Source organism: Pelophylax lessonae, assembly GCF_965119305.1.
Source record: "Pelophylax lessonae genome assembly, chromosome: 9".
NCBI lineage: Eukaryota > Metazoa > Chordata > Amphibia > Anura > Ranidae > Pelophylax > Pelophylax lessonae.
The window spans coordinates 76286357-76309308 of record NC_138776.1 but is presented as its reverse complement, the minus strand read 5'-3'; the positions used below and the strand labels follow the sequence as shown (position 1 = coordinate 76309308).

Genomic DNA, 22952 nt, shown 5'->3' with positions numbered 1-22952 from the left:
CCCGGGTCACACTTGTGTAATGCAGGAAGGCTGCGAATTCACAGCCTGTTCCCGCATTGCAAACTCACCCCTGGCAGTTCACACTGCCATATGCGATACGCAGGAGGTGTCAATTAAATGTTAACGACACCCCCAGTTTGATCGCATATCGCAGTGCGATCTGACAGTTCGCACAGGATCGGATCGCACAAGTGTGAACCACTGTGCGATCCGATCCTGATGGGGCTGAAAAAAAGGGTCCTGTGCGTCTTTGCTGCGGGTGCAGTGCGAATTTCAACCATACAAAGTGTATGGCTAAACTCGCACCGCACATCCGATCGCATGTAATGAAGGAGCAGTGCGCTCCGACATTACATGCGATCGCCGCAGCCGCACATATGTGAACCGGCACTGACTCTTTTAACCACTTCAGCTCCAGAACATGTTACCCCCTTTATGACTAGGCCATTTTTTGCTATTTCGGCACTGCATTACTTTAACTGGTTATTGCAGCTCTTGCAGTTGCAGCGCTATACTCAAATACAATTTATCACACTAATAGAGCTTTTCTTTTGGTGTTAAAAATATGTGTTACTTTCTGCTGTAAAACCTATCCAATGAAAAAAAATAGAATGTCTTCATTAAATTGGGCCAAAATGTATTCTGCTACATGTTTTTGATAATAAAAAAAATCCCAATAAGTGTAGATTGATTGGTTTGTGTGAAAGTTATCACGTCTACAAACTATGCACTATTCAAAAAAATTAAAGGAACACTTTTTTAATCAGAGTATAGCAATCAATACTTAATGGTCAGTAAAATGGCAGAGGGGGTTGTTTATCAGTTTCAGCTGCTTTGGTGTTCATGAAATTAACAACAGGTGCACTAGATGGGCAACAGTTGACCTCCAAAACAGGAATGTTTTTACAGGTGGAGGACACTGAATTTTTTCCCCCTACTCCTCTTTTCTGATTGTTTTTCACTAGTTTTGCATTTGGCTAGGGTCAGTGTCACTACTGGTAGCATGAGGCCATACCTGGACCCTATAGAGGTTACACAGGCAGTCCAACTCCTCCAGGATGGAACATCAATACGTGCCATTGCCAGAAGAGCATGGAGGAGATACCAGGAGAAAGGTGGTTATTTTAGAAAAGCTGGACAGAGCCATAGAAGGTCCTTAACCCTTCAGCAGGACCGGTATCTGCTCCTTTATGCAAGGAGAAACAGGATGAGCCCTGCCAGAGCCCTACAAAATGTCCTCCAGCAGGCCACTGATGTGAATATCTGACTAAACAATCAGAAACAGACTTTAGGATGGTGGATATATTATTTTTATTATATTAATAATTATTATAATATATATTCATATATTGTTAATATATTAATATTAACACAGGGCTCGACATTGGCGCATTGGCGACTAGAATTAGCGACCTGGCGCCTGGGGTTTTATCGTGCAAGGGGGGCCTCATATTTTAATTTCGCCTAAGGCCTCATAAAGTCTAGAGCCGCCTCTGAATCAACCACATTGTCTTTCAAAGGCCATACACATCAAACCCTTCTTTTACAAGGATTCCCCAGTCCAGCACTTTAGCCAAAATGGTTTCAGAGCTGAAATTGCTCACTGCAGCCATCTGCTCCACATTAGAGTCAGAAAAGAACTGGGGGATTTGGGTCATAAAGTCTTGCATGACTTTGGTAAATACCTTAGTCAGAAGGGCACAGGATCCAGTCATATCCAACAGAGTTTAAAGGGCAATACCATTTCAGGCTGCAGATGTTGACTCTGTCAGTTAGCGTGCCATAAGCAGAAAGTGAGTCAGGGGCCCCCCGTACAGTGGGACTGTCCACTTCTTGTCTGGTATGGTGGTATGGCAACGTATAGGCTCAGAGTAGTATAGGTTAAAAGCAAGACCTCAAGTACTTACCTAGCTCAGACAGCTGGTACCAAGTGAGGATCGGATGGCTGGTGTTGACCAAAGTCACTGTGGGTGGGAAGCTGTAATGGATTGAAGATCAAAGTTCAACACTGCAAGCAGGAGCAGCAGCAGGGTATGCTTCCTCGACGCTGTATGGCAGGAAAAAGCATGGCATGCACAAGACTTCACCAAGCGGGAGCTCCACAGTGTTTACCCCTTCCAAAATCAGTGGAAGGGATTAATGGAGCCCAGCGTAAATGAGTAAGATCCCAATTCTTGGCTTGGACAGCCTACTCACTTTAGAAAGTCTTCACAAGTAAGGAAAGTGCTAAGGCAGGGTCAGTGGCTCTGGACCTGGAACGTGCTCCACAACTAACTTTTACATGAACCTGGAAAGTACCCAATGCAGAAACCAGTGCCAAAAGGTAAATTCCAGGCTACATCAAGTCCAACCAGGCCCAGACATGGCACTCCAAAAGCCAGATTGATAATGACCACACTGTATAGCTGCAATTAGAGGGAAAATGCCAGCAGCAATGTGCAGATAAGTCTGAACACACAAAAAAAAAACAATAAAAAGTGTCAGCAAAACAAAAGGTTAGTCTTTAACACAGCAGAGCTGCAGAAAAAAAAAATCCATCCTTCAGTACAGTAGCAAAAAACAGAGGCATGCTGATAGTAGGAGGGGTTACCCTGGGCTTGCTTCCAGTTGTTTAATTTGCCATTGTCCAATCTTCCTGTAGGTGGCAGTGAAACCCGAAGATGAAAGTCTTCCTGTGTCTCTCAAAAGAGAACTTTTTGCATGTTGTTACCCAGGGGTTTGGAAATCCCTGATGTAAACATGAATGTCATTCATAAGTAATCGATATGAGGCAAGTGTGAATGTTCTGCTCATGGACATGGAAGGGTAGCAGAACACTGAAACAAGATCTGACTATCCTTGGGTAGAACTCAACTGAGTATACGCATTTATGCTTATGGAGTGGAGATGTGGACGGACAGACATCCAGGGTGTGGACAAGAATTCCAAATCTATGGAACTGATCTTTCCACTTGCCATACGGTTGTGAGGGCTGTCTGTTAGTACCACAAACAGAAAACGGCTCGAAATTGTTGAAAGCAAACAGGGCAGATGACGCTGAACTCATGTCTAAAGCCAACTTGGGCTTTGTTTTACACAGATGGTGTAATTTTTCATGATGTCAAGCTAAGCTATGACTTACAGGCCATAGAGTCTTTCAAGTATAACTAACAGCAAAACTTTTGTAGAGTTCTTATTGCTGTCTGTGCTCCCCGAGGGAGATTCACCCTCTCTATTTGTTCTGTTTACTATTATCATTCAAAATTAAAGTAAATGAAAATCCCAAAGTTTGAGTTGTCCCCAGAAATCTTCCAATGGGGACACTAGTTCTGGTGACCTGGGGGAAAGGGGGCCAAGAGATTCCCTGAATTTGCAGGGATTTCCTCTCACTTCCTATTTTGGCTATGGGACAGGAAGTTATTGGAACAAAGGTGGAAAAGAAAAAAAACAAACGGGGATTACCCTATCCGAGATAAATAAAAGTTTTGTCTTTAGTTCTACTTAAGCATTCTGGCGATTCAATGGATAATGAGAGCTTTAAAAGCACTTAATTTTCTACCTGTCATGATTATTAACCATTCTGTAGAAAGTGAACAATTCCTTCAAGGAATGAATGTCTGCGAAGGAAACCAAGAAGAGAGAGAAACAGAACTTTAGGGATGATTAGCAGATCACCAACACCCCAACATTCTTGGGTACAAATCTGTACACCTATGGACACTAATGGTTAAAGGACCTATTTACAACAGACATGTTGTCATAAATTTTCATACATAGTAAAATGCATTGAGAAGAGAATACATGTTTTCAACATAAATTATTCATAGCTAATGCATTGCATTAAGCAATAAGTCAAGGATTCTGCATTTAACCTTTCATGTCAACTAAAAATAATTCTTTACTGGACCTGAACTCAAAAAAATTAAATTGCTATCTTAGGAGTGCTACGCTTTTGCTTTTCCTGGTTCCCAACTACCACCTTCATCAACATTATATTGATCTTTTTAAATGAAACATTTTCCTTTTTATTATATACCTTATTTTAGACCCCCGTGACATAATCACTGGGACTCTATTCTTCTCTCTAGAGTTCAGGCAAATTATGACTAGTGGGAGGTTGAAGCAAAGTGCTGTACATAGTTTCCAGAAAGCATTCATTTTGTTTCTCATGGTCTGAGAGTCCTTCAGGTGCCTTTTGGCAAACTCCAGGTGGGCTGTCATGTGCCTTTTACTGAGGAGTGGCTTCCGTCTGGCCATCCTACCATACAGGCCTGATTGGTGGAGTGTTGCAGAGATGGTTATTCTTCTGGAGGGTTTTCCTCTCTCTACAGATAAATGCTGGAGCTCTGTCAGTGACCATTGGGTTCTTGGTCACTTCCTGACCAATGCCCTTCTCCCCCCGATCGCCCTGTTTGGCCTGGTGGCCCACTCTAAGAAGAATCCTGGTGGTTCCAAATTTCTTCCATATACAAATAAAGGCGGCCTCCATGCGCATTTGGGGTAAAAAGAGAAAACAGGAGAGCGCCTCGGAGTGTAGTATTTAATAAATCCAGAGTATTTTAAGCACATTTAAAACTCACATAGAAGTAGGGGGAAAACAGTGAAGCTCATTGCGGGTGAGTCTAGGGCAGAGGTGGAGAGAAAACCGGCATTAAAACTCTGTTATGGATCGTCTATCTCTATAGGTCGTGGTGTCTCAGCGAGGAAACAGGCTGCTTCCGGCTCTCAGCTGTGCGGTTCACTGGTTGAGGCGCAGCAACGGCTGGCGTACGACGTCACTGTGGAGCAGGGGGACATAACGCATTTCTGAGCATGCACGCTCCTTTTCAAGTGTCACACTTGCAGCGGGAAAGCTTATCCATGGGACTGGTGGTCGCGATTGCCGACGGGCACACCCGATCGTTCCCCGCTGAGAGAGGACGGTCAGCTGTTGTAAACACAGCTGGCCGTTCTTCTCTTTGAAATGATCACAGAGTGCCTGTGATCCTTCTATATAGGATCACAGGTCTCTGTGTTCATTTCACAAGCCCATCACCCATACAGTTAGAAAACACTCCCCTAGGCTCACACTTTGATCCCCACTGTGTTAACCCCTTCCCGCCAGTGTCAATATTACAGTAACAGTAACGTCATCACTGGTCCCCCCAAAAGTGTCAAAAATGTCAGTCAGCAGTCCGATCTGTCCGCCACAATATCGCAGTCCCGCTAAAAATCACAGATCGCCGATAACTTTTTCGCAAACCAATCAAAATACGCTTATTGCGACTTGTTTTACTAAAAATATGTAGCAGAAAACAAATTGGCCTAAAAGGATGAAAAATTTTGATTTTTTTTTTTGGGAATGTTATATAGCAGAAAGCTCCATTTGTAGGAAAAAATGACATTCATTTTATTTCAGTACAGTGTCGCATGACCGCGCAATTTTTCCATTAAAGTAACGCTGTGCCGAATCGCAAAAAATGGCCTGGTCATTAAGGGGGCAAATCCTTCCGGTCCAGAACTGGAAAAAAAAGATGAAAAAAGGTGAACACCCTACGCTCTCCCCACCCCTGCTATATTTACCTCTATGGGTGATGAGCTGTCAGTGCCCACGCAGCTGGTATAGCAGTCTGGGGAATCCTCGCCTTCTCCAGAACAAAGTAATTCCATTTGGTCAAAGTGGACACATGCTGACCAATCAGAATCACTCTCATCTGTTCTGGAAGCCCTACACAAAGAACGGGAAGAAGAGAAGGGATTTCAAATGATTGGACCACTACACTGGTTGCATGGGCACTGATAGTTCATCACCAAGGGAAATAAATAAAGCAGCGACCAAGGGGAAGTTGTAAGGGTATTAGTAAACCTTTTCTGAAAAGGTGAACTCACACTTTATGCTTTGTGAGCCTAACCCTAGAAAGGGAAACTGGGCAAGACACAAGAAATAGCTGATAAGTTTGGAAGGTAATCTCCAATCTATGGTTTAGGGAGAAGGGTTCCAAAATACAAAGATATGTTCCATAAGAAATTTGAGCAAGGTATTCCAAAAACCCAGTAAGGTAGATTTGTTCCCAAGATCACAGGATAACTGGATTCTTAAAGAAGCAAACATCTGGAATACAAATGGGGACACTAAGTGAAAAACAATAGCATAACCCATAAGGTCCAAGAGAATGGAATCTGGAACCATTCTGAACTATCAGTGTAGATGCTGCAAACAAATGCTGGCCCTACAAGTTTATGCTTTATTTTTTCCTTGTTCAACAAGTGAGTTGAAAACAAAAAAATAACAAAACAGGATTCCTCCATCCACCGTGTTGGTGTGGCTAAAGGAATCAAACTAACAGATTCTTCCCACCATCCCACAGTGACATTGTATTCTGAGAATGTCACCCTCCACTGTCAGAATACACTTATCAGTAACTGCAGACGCCCATTGATGGAAAATTTTCCAAATTTTTCCTATTGACAAGACATTGACTTAACAATCGACTTAGATGATATACCTTCAGTGATGTACATCATGTTTCTAATACTTATTTTATTTAGCATGGATGGTGATGCCTTCTAGAATATTTTGTTTAATCTTTCTTGATACCTTTGTAATTTTTGTAATACCATGATGTATTGACACTTTTTTGTATTTTTGGTTTGACTAATAAAAGTAAAAAATACAAACAATCAATTTCTGTCAAGAGGGAGCACCCACACACTTTTTAAAATTTGCCCGGTCCTCAGACAAATTTCAATCAGTGTATGGTAAGATTTAGAATACTGAAAATATCCAAAATAGAAGACTCCTTGCTGTACAGAAAACTATACCTGAGATGAATTGCAGTGAAAGATGTTCGTGCATTTTCTTACTCCACACTAAATACACGGGCCGAGTGTTGGGCGGCATTGGCTGGTTCAATAAAAACCAGCCAACATTCGGCCCATGTGTATGCCAATGGCTAAAAGAACTGATCAGAATATTCAGGCGGGGGGGGGGCATCCCCCTGTCAGGGGGGGGGGGGGTAATCCTCCTGTCAGAACACAACAGCTCAGCAGGGGAGATCGCTGTACTAACGTCAGATTGTTAGTACAGCGGCTCCGACCGCTGCAGGCATCACCCTGGTACCATTTTTTTAGAGCTGGCTGCTGGCTCTCTAGAATTACCAACTGATGCGACTAAGCAGCTGCTCGGCTTTTATTGCAAGCAGCAGGAGGGGACTTCCACCGGGAGACCCCAGCAACCAGCCGTCACGTCCGCTGGCTGGCCGGACACCAGAACAAAAGCTGGAATTGGCTTTGATCGGGTCTGGGATGTAGTAACCTGGAAGTCATGTCATGTCATGTCATCACTTCCGGTTTACTCTATAGCCAACAGCGCCAGCTTTCAAAAATCAAAAGTATTCAAAAACGCAGATCTTGGTGTTTTGAATGCTTTCAAGTGCACAGGAGGGGTTTGGGGTCTTATAGACCCCAGATCTCTCCATAAAGAGTACCTGTCACTGCCTATTACTGTCCTTGTAAAAGGAATTAAAGTGAAAACAAATATATAAAGGGACAGTTTAAAAAAATAAATAAATAAGAAAAAAAAAGTAACGTGCTCCATCCCTCCGTGCTCGCATAGAGAAGTGAACGCATACGTAAGTCGCACCCGCAAATGTAAACCGTGTTCAAACCACATGTGAGGTATTGCCGTGACCGTTAGAGCGAGAGCAATAATTCTAATACTAGACCTCCTCTATAACTCTAAACAGGTAACCGTTAAATTTTTTTAAAGCTGGAGATTTTTAAGTACCGTAGTTTGTCGCCATTCCACGAGTGTGTGCAACTTTAAAGCATGACATGTTAGGTATCTATTTACTTAACATCATCTTTCACATTTTACAAAAAAACTGGGCTAACATTACTTTTTTTTTTTAACTCTTTGAAATGTATTTTTTCCAAAAAAATTGCGTTTAAAGATTGCTGCGCAAATACAGCATGACATAAAATACTGCAATGACTGCCACTTTATTCTCTAGGGCTTCTGCTAAATATAATATATGTATATATTATAATGTTTGGGGTGTCTAAGTAATTTTCTAGCAAAAAAATACTGATTTTAACAAAATCAGTCTTCAAGCGGTTAAACCTAGCAAATACAACCACAAAGACTTTTCAATAAAGGGTTTTTATTTTACAAACATTTACAGAACAGATTGCAGTATACCATTATTCAGGCAGCTGTAAATGCAAAAATACAACATTGGAACCTGACAATGACAGATTAAAAGGTATACCTGGCTCAGGCTGTAGGCTTAATGCCAAGTAACTATATACTTCACTCTTCACAAGTTTAGCCAGTTGCAATCAGTGAATTACCAGGGTGATGAAATTTGCTGAGTACAGGGGGTTAAAGATTAGAAGAAAGAAGCTGATTGCTAATGGCAGCAGCACTGCTAGTGATGAAAAGCTCCTTATGTGCAGTAGACATTATTAGAAAACATTGAGAACTGCAGTGGAAATCTCACAAATCATGCATCGCGTCTTTGCCTACTGAACCACTAGACCAGCCATTCTTTCTTCTTCAGGAACCCTTGAAATAATTTTCTGGTCTAAGAAAACTCGCACATAAAATTATTATCTCCACTACTCTTAGTAATCTTTAGAATGTTTTAAGTAAAATAAATGGGATAGGAAATAAGGAATACCTTGTGTGTTTGACCCCAGTATGGAGCATTTTTAACTTCTTCCCCCTATACCTCAATATTATTTACAGTAATAATTATAAAATGAATATAAATGGCCAGAACGGTAACAAAGGTAGGTAAAATTGTAGTGTCCTCTGCATCGATGGATAGTTGAGAAGCACATTGGTGGTCAGTAATTAAGTTTTCCTTTACACTGGTGGTCAATAGTGAAGTCCCCTCGTACACTGGTGGTCAGGTGGGGGGTGTATCATTACACTGGCAGTCAGTGAAGTACTCCCAACATTGGCGGTCAGTAGGGAAACACCCCATTACATTTGTTGTCGGTGGAGAAGTGCCCCCTTACACTGGTGATCAGTGGGAAGAATGTTCCTTGCATTGGTTGGTGGTCAGTGGAGAAGTGCCCCCTTACACAGATGGTCAGCGAAGTGCCCCCTTACAGTGGTAATCTATTGAGAAGTGCGGTTATACATTGACTGTCAGTAGAGAAGTGCCCCCTTACATTGGTAATCAATAATAAAGTGCCCCCCCTATATTTAGTAGTCAGCAGAGAAATGCCCTCTTTACACTGGTAGTAAGTGGAGCCAGGAGATCAACAGGGCTTGTGCTAGACTATTTTGCACCCTAAGCAACACCAGCTACTTGCACACTCCAACCCCCCCCCCCCCCCTTCATGATGATACTATTGTATTAAGAAAGCATATGATTTGCAGTCCAAGTCCAAATACTGATATATTTCTTAACATATTGGCAAATGCAGCCTTTTCAGGAATGATTTCTCACCTCCTTGCCAATGCTAGCTTCATGTGGAGACTGACTGGGGAGCTGGGAGGAAGTGATGTTGCATGCAGAACAGCTTGCAAAGCACCTCATTGGCTGGATACCTCTTCTTCATCATTGGCTGAAGTTTGCAGCGGTATGCAGAATTTCGGCTGACCGTGTGGGGAACATTGGCTGACGGTGTGGGGAAGCCAGCAGAGTGTTAGGAAGCCAACGGAGCAGAGCTGTGGACATTTTTTTTTTCCTGGGGGTGGGGGGCTCAGCTCTCAAACTGCAAGAACGACACAATTTGGTGCCTCTTGCAGTGCTCAGTAAGGTTGGCTACGGGGGTGTTTTCTGAAAGCAGTGGGCCTGTGTGCAAAATTACAAGTCGCCTGGCTGTGAAAAAGAAAGTGTGGCGTGCTCAGCGCCCCACAGCAAATATCGGGTGTAGTTCTCATTGTGCTGAATACTGGCCATCACTTAAATAGACACAGAGTTAAGGGGTCAGTAGTAAGAGATGCAGAGTTCAGGGGCCCATAGTGAGTGACGTAGATTTTAGAGGTCAGTAGTAAGTGGGGAGGGGACATTTTTGAGAATAGTTATGGTTAGGCAGAAATACCACTTTAATAACAAATGAAAGAATATACCAACCACATAGGGAGTGCATTGTTTCATGGGTGAGCAGACTAATACACTTCCAGTGTGACAAGCAGTGCAGAATGTGGCATGTGTAAGGTGCTTTGACTGTGGAGGAAGGTTTAGGTGGATGGGAGAGAGGTGGAATGAGGGGGGAGGTGGGTGGGAGTTGCTGTAACTTGGAGGGTTTAGGTAAGAGACAGGGAGGCACATTGATTAGGAAGGGATAGAGGGAGGTGCTATACCTGAAAGTGGGAAGGTGAGATGGTATGAGGGGTATTATGGGGGGGGAGGTGGGAAAACATTTTTTCAGGTACCAGCAGCAGGATATTCAGCTCCTTCAGTGTCCCTCAGTACCGCTGTGCAGCCTGGAACATCTGTGCAGGGCCTGAGGGGACACACAGGATACCTTTGCTGCCACTGTGCTATTGCGCTTTTTTAGTGCGTTTCTATACCTTTAAGGAGGGATGGGCTCCATCCAGGCATACCTGCCATTAATCTATCCATTATTATAAATGTAATCCAACTTTGGAGGCTTTCAAAATGTATAGTGTTAGGATTGCAGTACACTGCCGCTTATGCATGTATTTGCCAATCTGTGTAAACTCAACCCCTTGGTTTTAACATGAACTATCAGACAGGGCAGGTCGGTTTGTTGAAGGCTGGTTGGTAAGTGAGCTGGGAATTTTTCCTTGTTGTTTTTTGACAGAAGATGAAACTGCCACTGCTCAAGGAACACTTAGCAGCCTCTGAAGGAATCCTAGGATTCCATGGAACCCTGGCTGAGAAAGGCTGCGCTAGACAACACCTACACATCCTATTCTACTGACAAGTAGCTTTAATTGGCACAATGTTATTTCGCACATAAAACCACTTCAAGAATGCAGAATGTGAATCTGATCCCTAGTTTTACAAAAATGCAACACCTCTCCCCATCTAGATTTGAAGAAAATGGTCCAAGTAAACTCTTTAAAGAATAGGATGAATAGGTCATAATCCACTGCAACCCGATTCATCTTTGCATTTCTTCTGATAGAGAACAGTTTAGGCTCTTATCACATAGGTCAAGAAAATAACAAAATCTAAAAAAAATGATACTGGTGACCAGTTGGAGCTGCTGAGGGGCACTCAGGTTTGCAAAATGAAAATTAGAGCCACATTGTAGGTAGATTAGGTTGAAATTAATAACATTTGTATTTAAATTGAATTTCTGTTGTGTAATTACTGCCCACTGCTGCAGTAACTACCCCAAGGGAAATATTTTATTTAATAAAACGATTGTAGTAATGGGACAGCTATGTGTTTAAAATAAGAACTGTCTTGTGCTGCCTCACAGCTTCCAACCATATTCTCCTTTTTAACCTCCATTTTTTCAGGGCATGTTAGTGCCTGATTAGTTCTTATGGAATTTAATTCCAAGGCCCATTTTAGCCAGCTCTCAATCATAGTACTTACCAAATCCTATTAAGCCGAGAGTCTCGCCGCGAACCCGGGCTGCTCCAGATGCTACCTCCCTTATCTGCTCCACACTGTGTACCCGTGTCCCTTCCCGCAGTGCCTGGTACAGCCATGTGTTCCTCCGGTAAAGATTAAGGATGTGACAGATTGTAGAATCAGCAGTCTCTTCAACAGCCGCTGATGGGATGTTGCACACAGCCACTCCTAAAAGACACACACATTACTCAAGTTGTCATCTCCTTTGTAAAAACATCTCTGAACACAACTTGCTAAGGGCAGGACAAGTAGAAGTGGTGCGTTCACTCAACCCTCTATGAAACATACCTGCAATGCAATGTATATCCTAATTGCAGGTGCAATGCAACTCAGGTTCCTACATATGAAAAAATAAATGCACATTTTTTTACCTGCATAAATGTGCATTTATTATATTTTTAAAAAGGTGAACTTATCCTTTAATAAGACAGTTTAGTGCCAAAATCAATAACATACTATTAAGGCCCCATGCACACGGGGCGTTAGAAAAAACGTACGTCAAAGTTAGTTCTGACGCCGGAAAAAGCAGCTGTAAAAACGTGCTTTCAGTAGCTTTTTCCATTGGCGTTATTGCACGTTTTGCCACGTTGCTTTTAGCAGCGTTTTTTTTTCTTCCATTCAAAATCAATGGTTCCCTATGGGAGCCTATTGATTTGAATGGAGGTCACACCGCAACACCGCAAGTCGGATCCGACTTGCGGGGCGACTTGTGCTGTGAGAATCTTGAGGGGGAACTCCACGCCAAAATGGGAAAAAAACGGCGTGGGGGTCCCCCCCAGGGTTCCAAACCAGGCCCTTCGGGTCTGGTATGGAATTTGAGGGTAGCCCCATGCCGAAAAAACGGCGTGGGGTCCCCCCCAAAATCCATACCAGACCCTTATCCGAGCATGCAGCCCGGCAGGCCAGGAAAGGGGAGGGGACGAGCGAGCGGCCCCACCCCCCCCTGGACCACACCAGGCCACATGCCCTCAACATGGGGGGGTGTTGGTGCTTTGGGGCAGGGGGAGCTCTGCACCCCCCACCTCAAAGCACCTTGCCCCCATGTTGATGAGGACAAGGGCCTCATCCCCACAACCCTGGCCGGTGGTTGTGGGGGTCTGCGGGCAGGGGCTCATCGGAATCTGGAAGCCCCCTTTAACAAGGGGGCACCCCAGATCCCGGATCCCCTTCCTATGTGAATGGGTATGGGGTACACTGTACCCCTACCCATTCACCCCATAAAAAGCAGGGTATGGAAATAACGACAAGAGACGTTTTGGAAAGTTTATTAAAAATCTTCATCCGACTCTTCTTGTCTTCTCCTCTCCGGGGTCTTCTGCTCTTTTGCTGTCCCCCTCTTCTTGTGTTCTTCTCTCCGGGGTCTTCTGCTGTCCCCTCTTCTGCTGTCCTCTCTTCTTTTCTTCTCCTCTCCGGTCTTCTGCTCTTTTGCTGTCGGCTGTCTTCTTCCTCCGGTCCTCCTCCGACGACGTCTCCTCTGATTATGCCTATCTCCGGTCTCTTCAGCTTATTATATAGCCATTAGGGGCGTGGCCCCGATGACGTCATCTGGAGGCCCCGCCCCCTCATGTCACATATGACGTCATCTGTGACATGAGGGGGCGGGGTCTCCAGATGACGTCATCGGGGCCACGCCCCTAATGGCTATATAATAAGCTGCAGAGACCGGAGATAGGCATAATCAGCGGAGACGTCGTCGGAGGAGGACCGGAGGAAGAAGACAGCCGACAGCCGACAGCAAAAGAGCAGAAGACCGGAGAGGAGAAGAAAAGAAGAGAGGACAGCAGAAGAGGGGACAGCAGAAGACCCCGGAGAGAAGAACACAAGAAGAGGGGGACAGCAAAAGAGCAGAAGACCCCGGAGAGGAGAAGACAAGAAGGGCGGACAGCAAAAGAGCAGAAGACCCCGGAGAGGAGAAGACAAGAAGAGTCGGATGAAGATTTTTAATAAATTTTCCAAAACGTCTCTTGTCGTTATTTCCATACACTGCCTTTTATGGGGTGAATGGGTAGGGGTACAGTGTACCCCATACCCATTCACATAGGGAGGGGGTCCGGGATCTGGGGTGCCCCCTTGTTAAAGGGGGCGTCCAGATTCCGATGAGCCCCCTGCCCGCAGACCCCCACAACCACCGGCCAGGGTTGTGGGGATGAGGCCCTTGTCCTCATCAACATGGGGGCAAGGTGTTTTGAGGTGGGGGGTGCAGAGCTCCCCCTGCCCCAAAGCACCAACACCCCCCCATGTTGAGGGCATGTGGCCTGGTGTGGTCCAGGGGGGGTGGGGCCGCTCGCTCGTCCCCTCCCCTTTCCTGGCCTGCCGGGCTGCATGCTCGGATAAGGGTCTGGTATGGATTTTGGGGGGGACCCCACGCAGTTTTTTCGGCATGGGGGCTACCCTCAAATTGTATACCAGACCCGAAGGGCCTGGTTTGGAACCTTGGGGGGGGACCCCACGCCGTTTTTTTCCCATTTTGGCGTGGAGTTCCCCCTCAAGATTCCCACAGCGCAAGTCACCCCGCAAGTCGGATCCGACTTGCGGTGTTGCGGTGCGACCTCCATTCAAATCAATAGGCTCCCATAGGGAACCATTGATTTTGAATGGAAGAAAAAAAAACGTATAACGTGGCTTAACGCATGTTAAGCAACGTTATAGCAAAGTTATTCAGCTTTTAGCAGCGTCAGGCGTTTTTAACGCTGTAACGCTGGTCCTCAGAACGCGCAGGTGGTGGGTTCTTGTTGCAGCCTAAAAACGCCTAAGCCACTTACAGCTCAAAAACGTCTGAGTGTGCATGAGGCCATAGAATAACATGGAGGGGCGTTTTTAGGCTGCAAAAAGAAAACGCCTGACGCTGCTTACAGCGGCGTTAAAAACGTCCCGTGTGCATGGGGCCTAAAACATAGGCACAGAAGTTACTTTTCTAAACATTATACATTTTCATAAAATTTATTTTTTTAAAGTAATATATAATTTATGAACACTAAAAATACTTTTGCTTACATGAAGCACTAAACATCTTAGGCCAGTTTGTAAAAGAAACACACTTTGCACTTATCGGTCTACTGTATCTAGGAGTGGATACCTGGAGAGGTTCTCCTGTATCTATGCTGACAATCAAGCTTTATACTAGGATTGCATTTATGAGGGAGAGAGCAAATTGGAAACGTTTTCTCTGCTTTGTAGATGATGGAATGTTATATTCTGCTCTGAATCACATTATTAACAAAATGGTTACTAAGGAGAATGAAGACAGTAGTTTATGTGACGGCTTGTACAGAAAACATTCATTTAGCAGCTAGTGGTGACAAATTAAATACCAGCAACTGCAATTTAACCAGGTATACTCATTTGAATGCGTCCATGGAAAAAGCAAAAATTTAGTAATTATCAATGTCAAAGAGAGAAGATACATCTATAATATGCAAACATTGTTTCAGCTTAATTTCGGGATGGAAAAAATAAACCCTTGGCATTCCCCCCACCCCTCCTGACACCTCCGGCCTCAATAAGTAAGGTAATACAAAAAGCAGTGACAAAGGTTAAAAAATGGGTTACAGGCAGTTCCCAGGTTACAAACAAGATAGGTTCTGTAGGTTTGTTCTTAAGATAAATTTGTATGAAAGTTGGCACAGGTAAATTTTTTAAGTTTTAGGTAGATTGCATAGGGAAGGGTTTACACCCCTGTAATGTTTGTTTTGCTGTCTGTGCCTCAGTTCAGAAGATTTGACGTCACTTTCTGTTCCTGTGACAATTGCATTTTGAAAATTTTGGGTGGTTGTGGAAACAAGGATTGGTGATAAAGCTTCAGTGAAGACACCTTTTTCCCATGATAACTCTTACAGAGTGAATTTCCCTTCCCAGGGGTAGATTTCCTCTCACTTCCTGTTGTCTCCCTCCGTTTGTAAGTATGAATCCTATGTAAGTTGGATGAATGTAACTTGGGGACTGCCTGTACTGAATTATGCACATTATTATCCTGCACGCTTCATGAATAAGTCTATAAGTGTGATTGTCTCATTATTTGCATTGCATCACATACCCATGTCTCCTGCAGCCTTGATGTCAATGTTGTCGAATCCGCTGCCTATCCGCACTATAACTCGCAGAGACTTGAACTTTTCTAGATCTTCACGTGTTAGCGTTATAGTGTGATACATCATGGCGCCCACTGCCTCATTCAGGACCTAAAAAAACACAGAGATGCCATCACAAACAACCAAGGGAAAGGAAAGGTTTACTCCTGCTCATACTAAGCCATCCAAAATCAAGCATATATACAGCATTTCTACCATCAGTTTACTGATGCTCAAGGTTCCAACTAGTCTACTAAAGACATCTTTATGCTTGGCTTGTAAGCCTTTCACGTGAAGCACACTGGCTGTAAGGTTTTATTCAAGGAGTTGTAAGGGCAGAAGGTTTTTATCATAATGCGTTCTATGCTTTAGGATAAAAAGCCTTCTGTGTGTGTAGCAACCACCCCAGCACCCCCTAATACTTACCTGAGCCCATCTCTATCCGACATCTACGAGTCCCTTGGCTGTCCGAGACTCTTCCTCCTGGAGTCTGCAGCTGTCAATCAAATTCAGTTAGCCAATCAGGGGAGAGAGGGGCCAGGCCAAACCAACACCAAAACCAAAGCAACACTGATGGTGGAAACATGGAAGAGCAAAGTTTGAAAACCCAACTGCCCACAAAATCAGAAATGGCAGCCATATTTACAAAACTGGAAAACTCTTAAAAAACTGACATGGCAGAGCTACATGGAGACTTGGGCCAGATATTGGAAAGAGTGGAAGACACAGAAAATAGACTGGACACACATATGCAAGTAATAACAGAAATAAAAGAGGAAATTAAAAACTTACAAACTGAACAAAGGAACATGGCATATAAATGAGAAGATCAGGAGAATTGAAATAGAAGAAAAAACCTGAGAATACGCGGTCTACCAGAAGGAATGCATGGGGAAGACCTAACGGAAATAATGAAAAAAATATTCAACCCTTTATTAGGAAGAGCAACCACCGACACATTAAAATAGAAAGAGTGCATCGGATCAGAAGACCACAGGAGATATCGAGGGAAACCCCAAGAGACATAAAAATCAGGTTCTAAAATTATGAAGAAAAGGCACAAATTTGGGGAAGCCTAAAAGGAGTGCCACCACTAAAATACCAGAGTACTAGTCTTCAAATCTCTGCAGATCTTTTGCATGAAACATAATGAGGAGACATCTCAAACCCCTTTGGAAACAGATGTGGTAATAAGGTATACCGAATAGGAACAAGGTATACAGAATAAATGGGGTTTCCCTGCATGCCTGGTAGGTCAATGTTGTCGTAGGTCGCAAAAATGGTTGCTCAGCAAAGTTAGGATTCCCGGAAGAGCTTCAAGATTTCTGTAAAAAAAAATAGAACTCCCGGTTCCAGATGTTCCCAGATGGACAGAAAAAAGAAAAGAGAGACTACAACTAGTCGAAGATCAATACTTACTGATCCCCAAAAAGAGTAGAACGCTGAAGAAATAAAAGAACAGAAGTATAAAGGGGGTCTTTGAAACACAAAGGCGACACTCAGGGTTTAGATGGGGCGGGTGGGGAGGAAATGATAAAAATGAGTTAAGAGGGATAGGAAACCTGGGCACCTGGAGAGCTCTGGGCCTCCATCCTAAGAGAGAAGGGAGGGGTTCAGCAAGTGTGTCAGACAGAGCTCCACCCAACTTAGGGAAAGTAGAAGGGTAGAGAGTACCCTACTTGAAGACCATGGAGGGGTCTAATGCTCTAACATATAGGACTATTGGTAGTGGTGGGGGGAAGGGGGGGCGGGTGGAGGGTGGGTAAAGGGGAAGAATATATAGTGCCAAACACAGAGCTCTCCTCTGCGCTTGTCTCCCCCTCATGTCTTGGGACTGAATCCTCTTGCATGGTCCTAAGGAGCCCCCCTGACTTCTGCATGTGCCCAAGGATGGGGGCAGAAGGGAGGGGAGGTAGGGCGTAAGGGGAAAGAGTTGAGGGAAAGACAACATGATGACTCTAAATGTTTTAACTTACAACGTAAGAGGATTAAACACCCCAACAAAAAGACACAAGGTCTTAAAGGTATTGAGACCAAGGTATTAAATGACTCTCAGCAAGTGTAATTTTTTTTTTTACAGGAGACACATAGTACAAGATACAAATGTAAAACTATATTCAAAACACCACCTGACATGGTACTATGGGGACTCTCCAACTAAGAGAGCAAAAGGAGTAGCAACTGGTATGGCAAAAGAAGTAAGGTTCTCTTTAGAAGAAAGGATGGTGGACCCAGAATGGCGGTATATATTTCTGAAGGGAAATCTGCAGGGAATGGAATGTATTTTGGCTAATGTATACTGCCCTAATAGAAACCCGAAAGGGTATTTAAAAGAAGCTCTGGGAAAGTTAATGGACTTTAAAAAGGGTAAACTAATCTTGGCAGGTGACAAACTTCTGCATGGATCCACGGGTGGATAGTACATCACATGCACAGGGGACTGGAGATTACCAACTTAGACAAGTGAAGAAAAAACTGTTTCAAAGTCAACTAATAGATGTGTGGAGAATTCAACACCCTGGAGTAAGAGATTACTCTTTCTACTCTCCAGTGCATAGGATGTACTCAAAGCTGGACTATATATTGATAGAGCACAGATTGATAGATTTAGTGGTAAAATCATCAATAGAAACAATGTCACTATCAGATCATGCCCCAGTAATAATGAAATGAAAGTCTATAGGAACTCAGAAGAACATAAACACCTGGAGATTAAATGAGGATTTGATACAGGCTGTAAAAGTAGAAAAAAATAGAAAAAAAAAGAACTGTAACAATACTTCTTGTGTAATGAAAACCCTGAGGTGTCAGAGGCCAAAGTATGGGAAGCCCACAAGGCCTATGTTGGGGGTGTGTTGATCTCTATAGCAGGGCTTGACAAATTTGCTTGAAATCTAGGAGCCAGCTAAAAAAGTTAGGAGCCAGTTTTTTTCGCGCATGCCGAATGGCCAGCTTCTGTCGGACCGGCTGCCATACACCCGGGCCGAATGGCGACCAGTTTTTAATGAACCGGCTGATGTTGCCCAGCATTTGAGCCGTTTGTACTTGGCTTGATGGTGTAATGGGCAGTGGCTCATTAGGGAAGGACAGTGCAGCAAGTTGGAGGCGATAGGAGATCCAGTAACTCATGCCACCTTAGGCCCCTTTCACACGTGCACCTCCGCTAAGCGGAATCCGCATGCTCAGCGGGGATTTCTCCACTAATCCCCGCTGAGTAGGTTGAGGACAGGTCTTGTCTGCTCCGCTATGCAGAGCGAACATGGACACAGTCCCGCTCTCCTCTATGGGGCAGTCGGATAGAAATGGACTGTTCATTTCAATCCGATGCCAACTGATTCGATCCGTCGGACGGATGGAAAGTAGGACCACCATCCGTCTGTTTTTTGCCAACAGGATCAGATGGTGGCGGTTGTCAGCGGAAAACCACCACTACATAGTGGAGACAGGAGGGTCTGATCAGATCCGCCTGAAAAACTGACAGGGGGACCTGATCAGACAGCCTGTGTGAAAGGGGCCTTTGGCTGTGTGGCATGACAGGGAGAGAATAAAAAAAAAATAAAAAATTTTTAATGGAAAAAAAAAATCCATCTTTTTGAAGTTGTAAATGGAACTGAGGCTGTTCAATTACCGGCCGGCGTGGCATCTTAGTCCACTCACCCACCGGCAGGGGCTGCATGGGAACAACAGACATCCCAACCTTTGACCAAGAAGTTTTCTATTCTACTCCTTCACTGTTGTTGAAAATGAACGTTAATTTGACCCCACTAACTATTAGAAAATCAAACAAACATTCTTTAAATTAAAAATTTTTTGAAGGAAGACATTGTTTTTGTATGGCCAGCATAAGTGACAGAAGGCGCAGGTAGCTTTTATCAAGCGTCCTGCCTCTGACAAGTGAGTCTGTCATACATAATATATTACAGCACTGTCTGAAAATTGTCAAAACAGTCTTTCATTTTTTATCTCTTTAAAAAAAAATTTGATCTGAGTCTGATGATATTTACCACATTCAACCTCTAATAGTATATACAGTATATCTCTTCTGTCTGTTATTCTCAGAGTGGATTAGAGATTTTGCTCCCTAACCATATAGTTGGTTATATATATATTTACCACTGCATATTGATATTTAAGAATAAATTGCCTTTTTTTTTTTTAAACTTTACATATTAACTAAATTATACACCACACTGTTTTAAAGGTTATTATCCGATTAATCGAAACAATAAAATCGGCCAACCAATCGATTATGAAAATAATTGTTAGTTGCAGCCCTAGATAAGAACGTTGCTCCTTTTGCATAAATCAAGAGGTGAAAAGTCTCCAAATCTACTACTGTCAATCGATCCCGAAAAGGCATTTGACAGAGTAGACTGGGAATTTATGATGGATACAGAAGAGGACTTGCGTAAAGGTCCAAAGATGGTGCAAAGGATAAAAGTGCAATATAATCATCCAACAACGTTGGTGAAGGTTAACGGGAGCTTTTCACACCCCCTTCGAAAGCTTTAACTGAACAAGACAGCAATGCCCACTCTCGTCCCTCTTGTATGTGCTATCGTTGGAGCCACTATTGGCAACCATACGGAATAGCGTGGACATAAGAGGAGTGAATATTGGAGTCGAGGAACATAAAGTAGCAGCATATGCCAACAATGTTTTGTTCTTCATATCCAAAGCTAGATTAACTCTCACTAATTTAATAAAAGAGCTAAAAAAATATGGAGAACTTCCAAATTTAAAGATCAATCCTGTAAAGTCAAAAATTACAAATATAGGTTTGGGCAAGAAAGAAGAACTAGCCCCAGAGGGAGTTTCCATATACCTGGGGGAAAACAGACTTAAAATATCTTGCAATACAATTTACACCCTCTCTAAGAAACGTATACCAAGCAAACTATATTCCATTACTCAACTAAATAAAGTCAGAAATGAAAAAAATATTAATAATATGACCACTCTTTTGGATTGGTCGGATAAACATGGTAAAAATGGCAATACTACCTAAAATCCTGTATAAATTCCAAATGTTACCATTAGCTTTAGCACAAACATATTTTAGAGCATTAAAAACAATGATCCTAAAGTTAGTATGGAAGAACAAGAGGCCAAGAATACAGTTCTCAGTACTTGCAAAGATAAAGCACAGGGAGGATTAGCACCAGACATTAAAATGTATTACACTGTGTTTATACTAGCACAGATGATAGAATGGACTAAAATAAAATCTGCTAAAAGATTGGTTAGGATTGAAAACACATTGAGAAGAGCACATTTAAGTAAGAATATTTGGGTTCCACAAAAATATAGGTTAGATGAGAACACACACGAGTTGACTATAAATGTTTTTAAGGTATGGGATAAGATTCACAGACAAGCAAAATGGGAATACAACTCCACACACTAATATCACTAGAGGGTACACATTATTTTTTATCTGGAAACGGGGCACACTTTGGTGTATGGATTAAAAACACACAGTTAAAATATATTGCAACCAACTTTTTCTAATCTTCACACACAGAGCAAAGTTAAATTTTAGACAAGAAAATCCCAATTTACAAGAATTCAACTACAGGTGAGTCTATTCATTAAACAGGTGTCCAGCAGACAATTATAAAAGGGTGTTGCTTAACAAAGAAAACCCCTTCCCATTTCATGCTGTGAGCAATGGAACCACATGGAAGAGAAATGTCACAAGGCATGAGAAAGAAAAAAAAATGTTTACACAAAAATGTGAAGGCTACAAGAAGATCACCAAAGCTTTACTTATCAGTCTAAATACTGTAGCAAAAGGGATACAAAAATTGAACAAAAATGGAACTACAAACAACTCACAGAGATGTCCAGGCCATTCATGGAAGTTAACACCTCAACAGGAGCATCTTCTGATAAGAAGAGTTGAAGAAAATTGCCATGCAAGATCACTGCAGTTAGCTGAAAGTTAGTAGAAAGCCAAACTGGGGTGATTGTTTCCCGTGACACAATATGGCGTACACTGCAAAGGAATGGCATGCATGGGTGTCTTCCACGAAGGAAGCCTCTTCTAAAGCCCATGCACAAAAAAGCCCATCTAGAATTTGCCAGGGCCCATTCTGAAAAAGAAGATTTCTGGGACTCTTTACTCTGGAGTGATGAGACCAAGATAAATGTTTTTGGAAATTATGGTATCATTAATTCACAAATATACTGCTCTAAATTAAATTGCTACTGTCACACCGTGTCCTTGGTTGTCGTGCACTTTTCCAACATGACAATGATCCAAAACACACACCTAAGGCCACTGTTGCATTTCTGAAGAAGAGCAGGGTGAAAGTGAATCAGTGGCCAAATATGTCTCCTGATCTGAACCCAATTAAACACCTATGGGGAATTCTGAAGAGACAAGTTGAGTATCACTCTCCATCCAGCATCCAGGTATTTCTTAAAGAATGGAAAAAGATACATGTTGCAAAATGTCGCCAACTTGTTTATTCCATCCCTAGAAGACTTGGTGCTATCCTTACAGATCATGGAGGTCATGCAAAATACTAGATGCAGTCGTTTTTGTTGTGGGGTGTATTCATTTCTGCATCAACTAATTTGAGTAAAACTGAAGATTTTGTAATCCAAGTTATGTTATTACCCTTACTTTCATGCAACAAGCTAAACAAATGTTCTATAAAACTCAGTTTTGTCAACATTTTGGAAATTTTTCATTTTCATTGATATTAATTTAAATCTTACTTTTCAAAAGGGGTGTACTCATTTATGCTGAGCACTGTAAAAGTACAATATTACAATATTACCACACTTAATAAATGCAGCAATACCAAAAAAAAAAAAATGGTTAGACCCAGAAAGCCTGTCTTGGGGCTTTGGTTTAAAAGAACTAAACATTTATAAAATTGAGTATTTAAGGGGGGGGGGGGGATATTGGTTAAATGTTTCGTATGTACAAATTTAATATTGGAAATAAAATAAGGTTTAAATAAAAAAAATAAAAAACAGTTATATTTATCTTTGGACAAGATTTAGGGATGTTCTCTTCTTCTCGGTCCAAGAATTAATGATACAGAAAGTTTAAGACCTACAGTACTGCTTGGACTGAAATTAAGGGGACATCCCAAAAGTGTGTCATAAACCTTTTAATTGTAGTGCCAATATTGATGAACAGTACTATTATTTTCCTATTTTTATACAGATTTTTTAGTGCCAACAATTTGCACAGTGCTTTACAAAATGAAAGCAGACATTTCACATTGTAAAGCGCTGCGCAAATTGTTGGCGCTATATAAATCCTGTATAATAATAATAATAATAATAATAATAATAATTACAGTTACAATACAATTTGGTAAAAGAGGAATCAGAGGGT

At 42.5% G+C, this 22952-nt stretch overlaps 1 protein-coding gene across 1 annotated transcript in view; it reads right to left on the bottom strand.

The window, feature by feature from the left end:
* The window catches only part of CTBP2 (C-terminal binding protein 2), a 107998-nt gene that overhangs the window by 33336 nt on the left and 51710 nt on the right, over window positions 1-22952 (bottom strand). Inside the window, exons 3-4 of the mRNA XM_082269383.1 lie at window positions 15562-15706; window positions 11490-11696 (exon numbers count right to left, since the gene is read on the bottom strand). Of these exons, the coding sequence (XP_082125509.1) occupies window positions 11490-11696; window positions 15562-15706 (352 nt within the window). The remainder of the gene's footprint in view (window positions 1-11489; window positions 11697-15561; window positions 15707-22952) is intronic.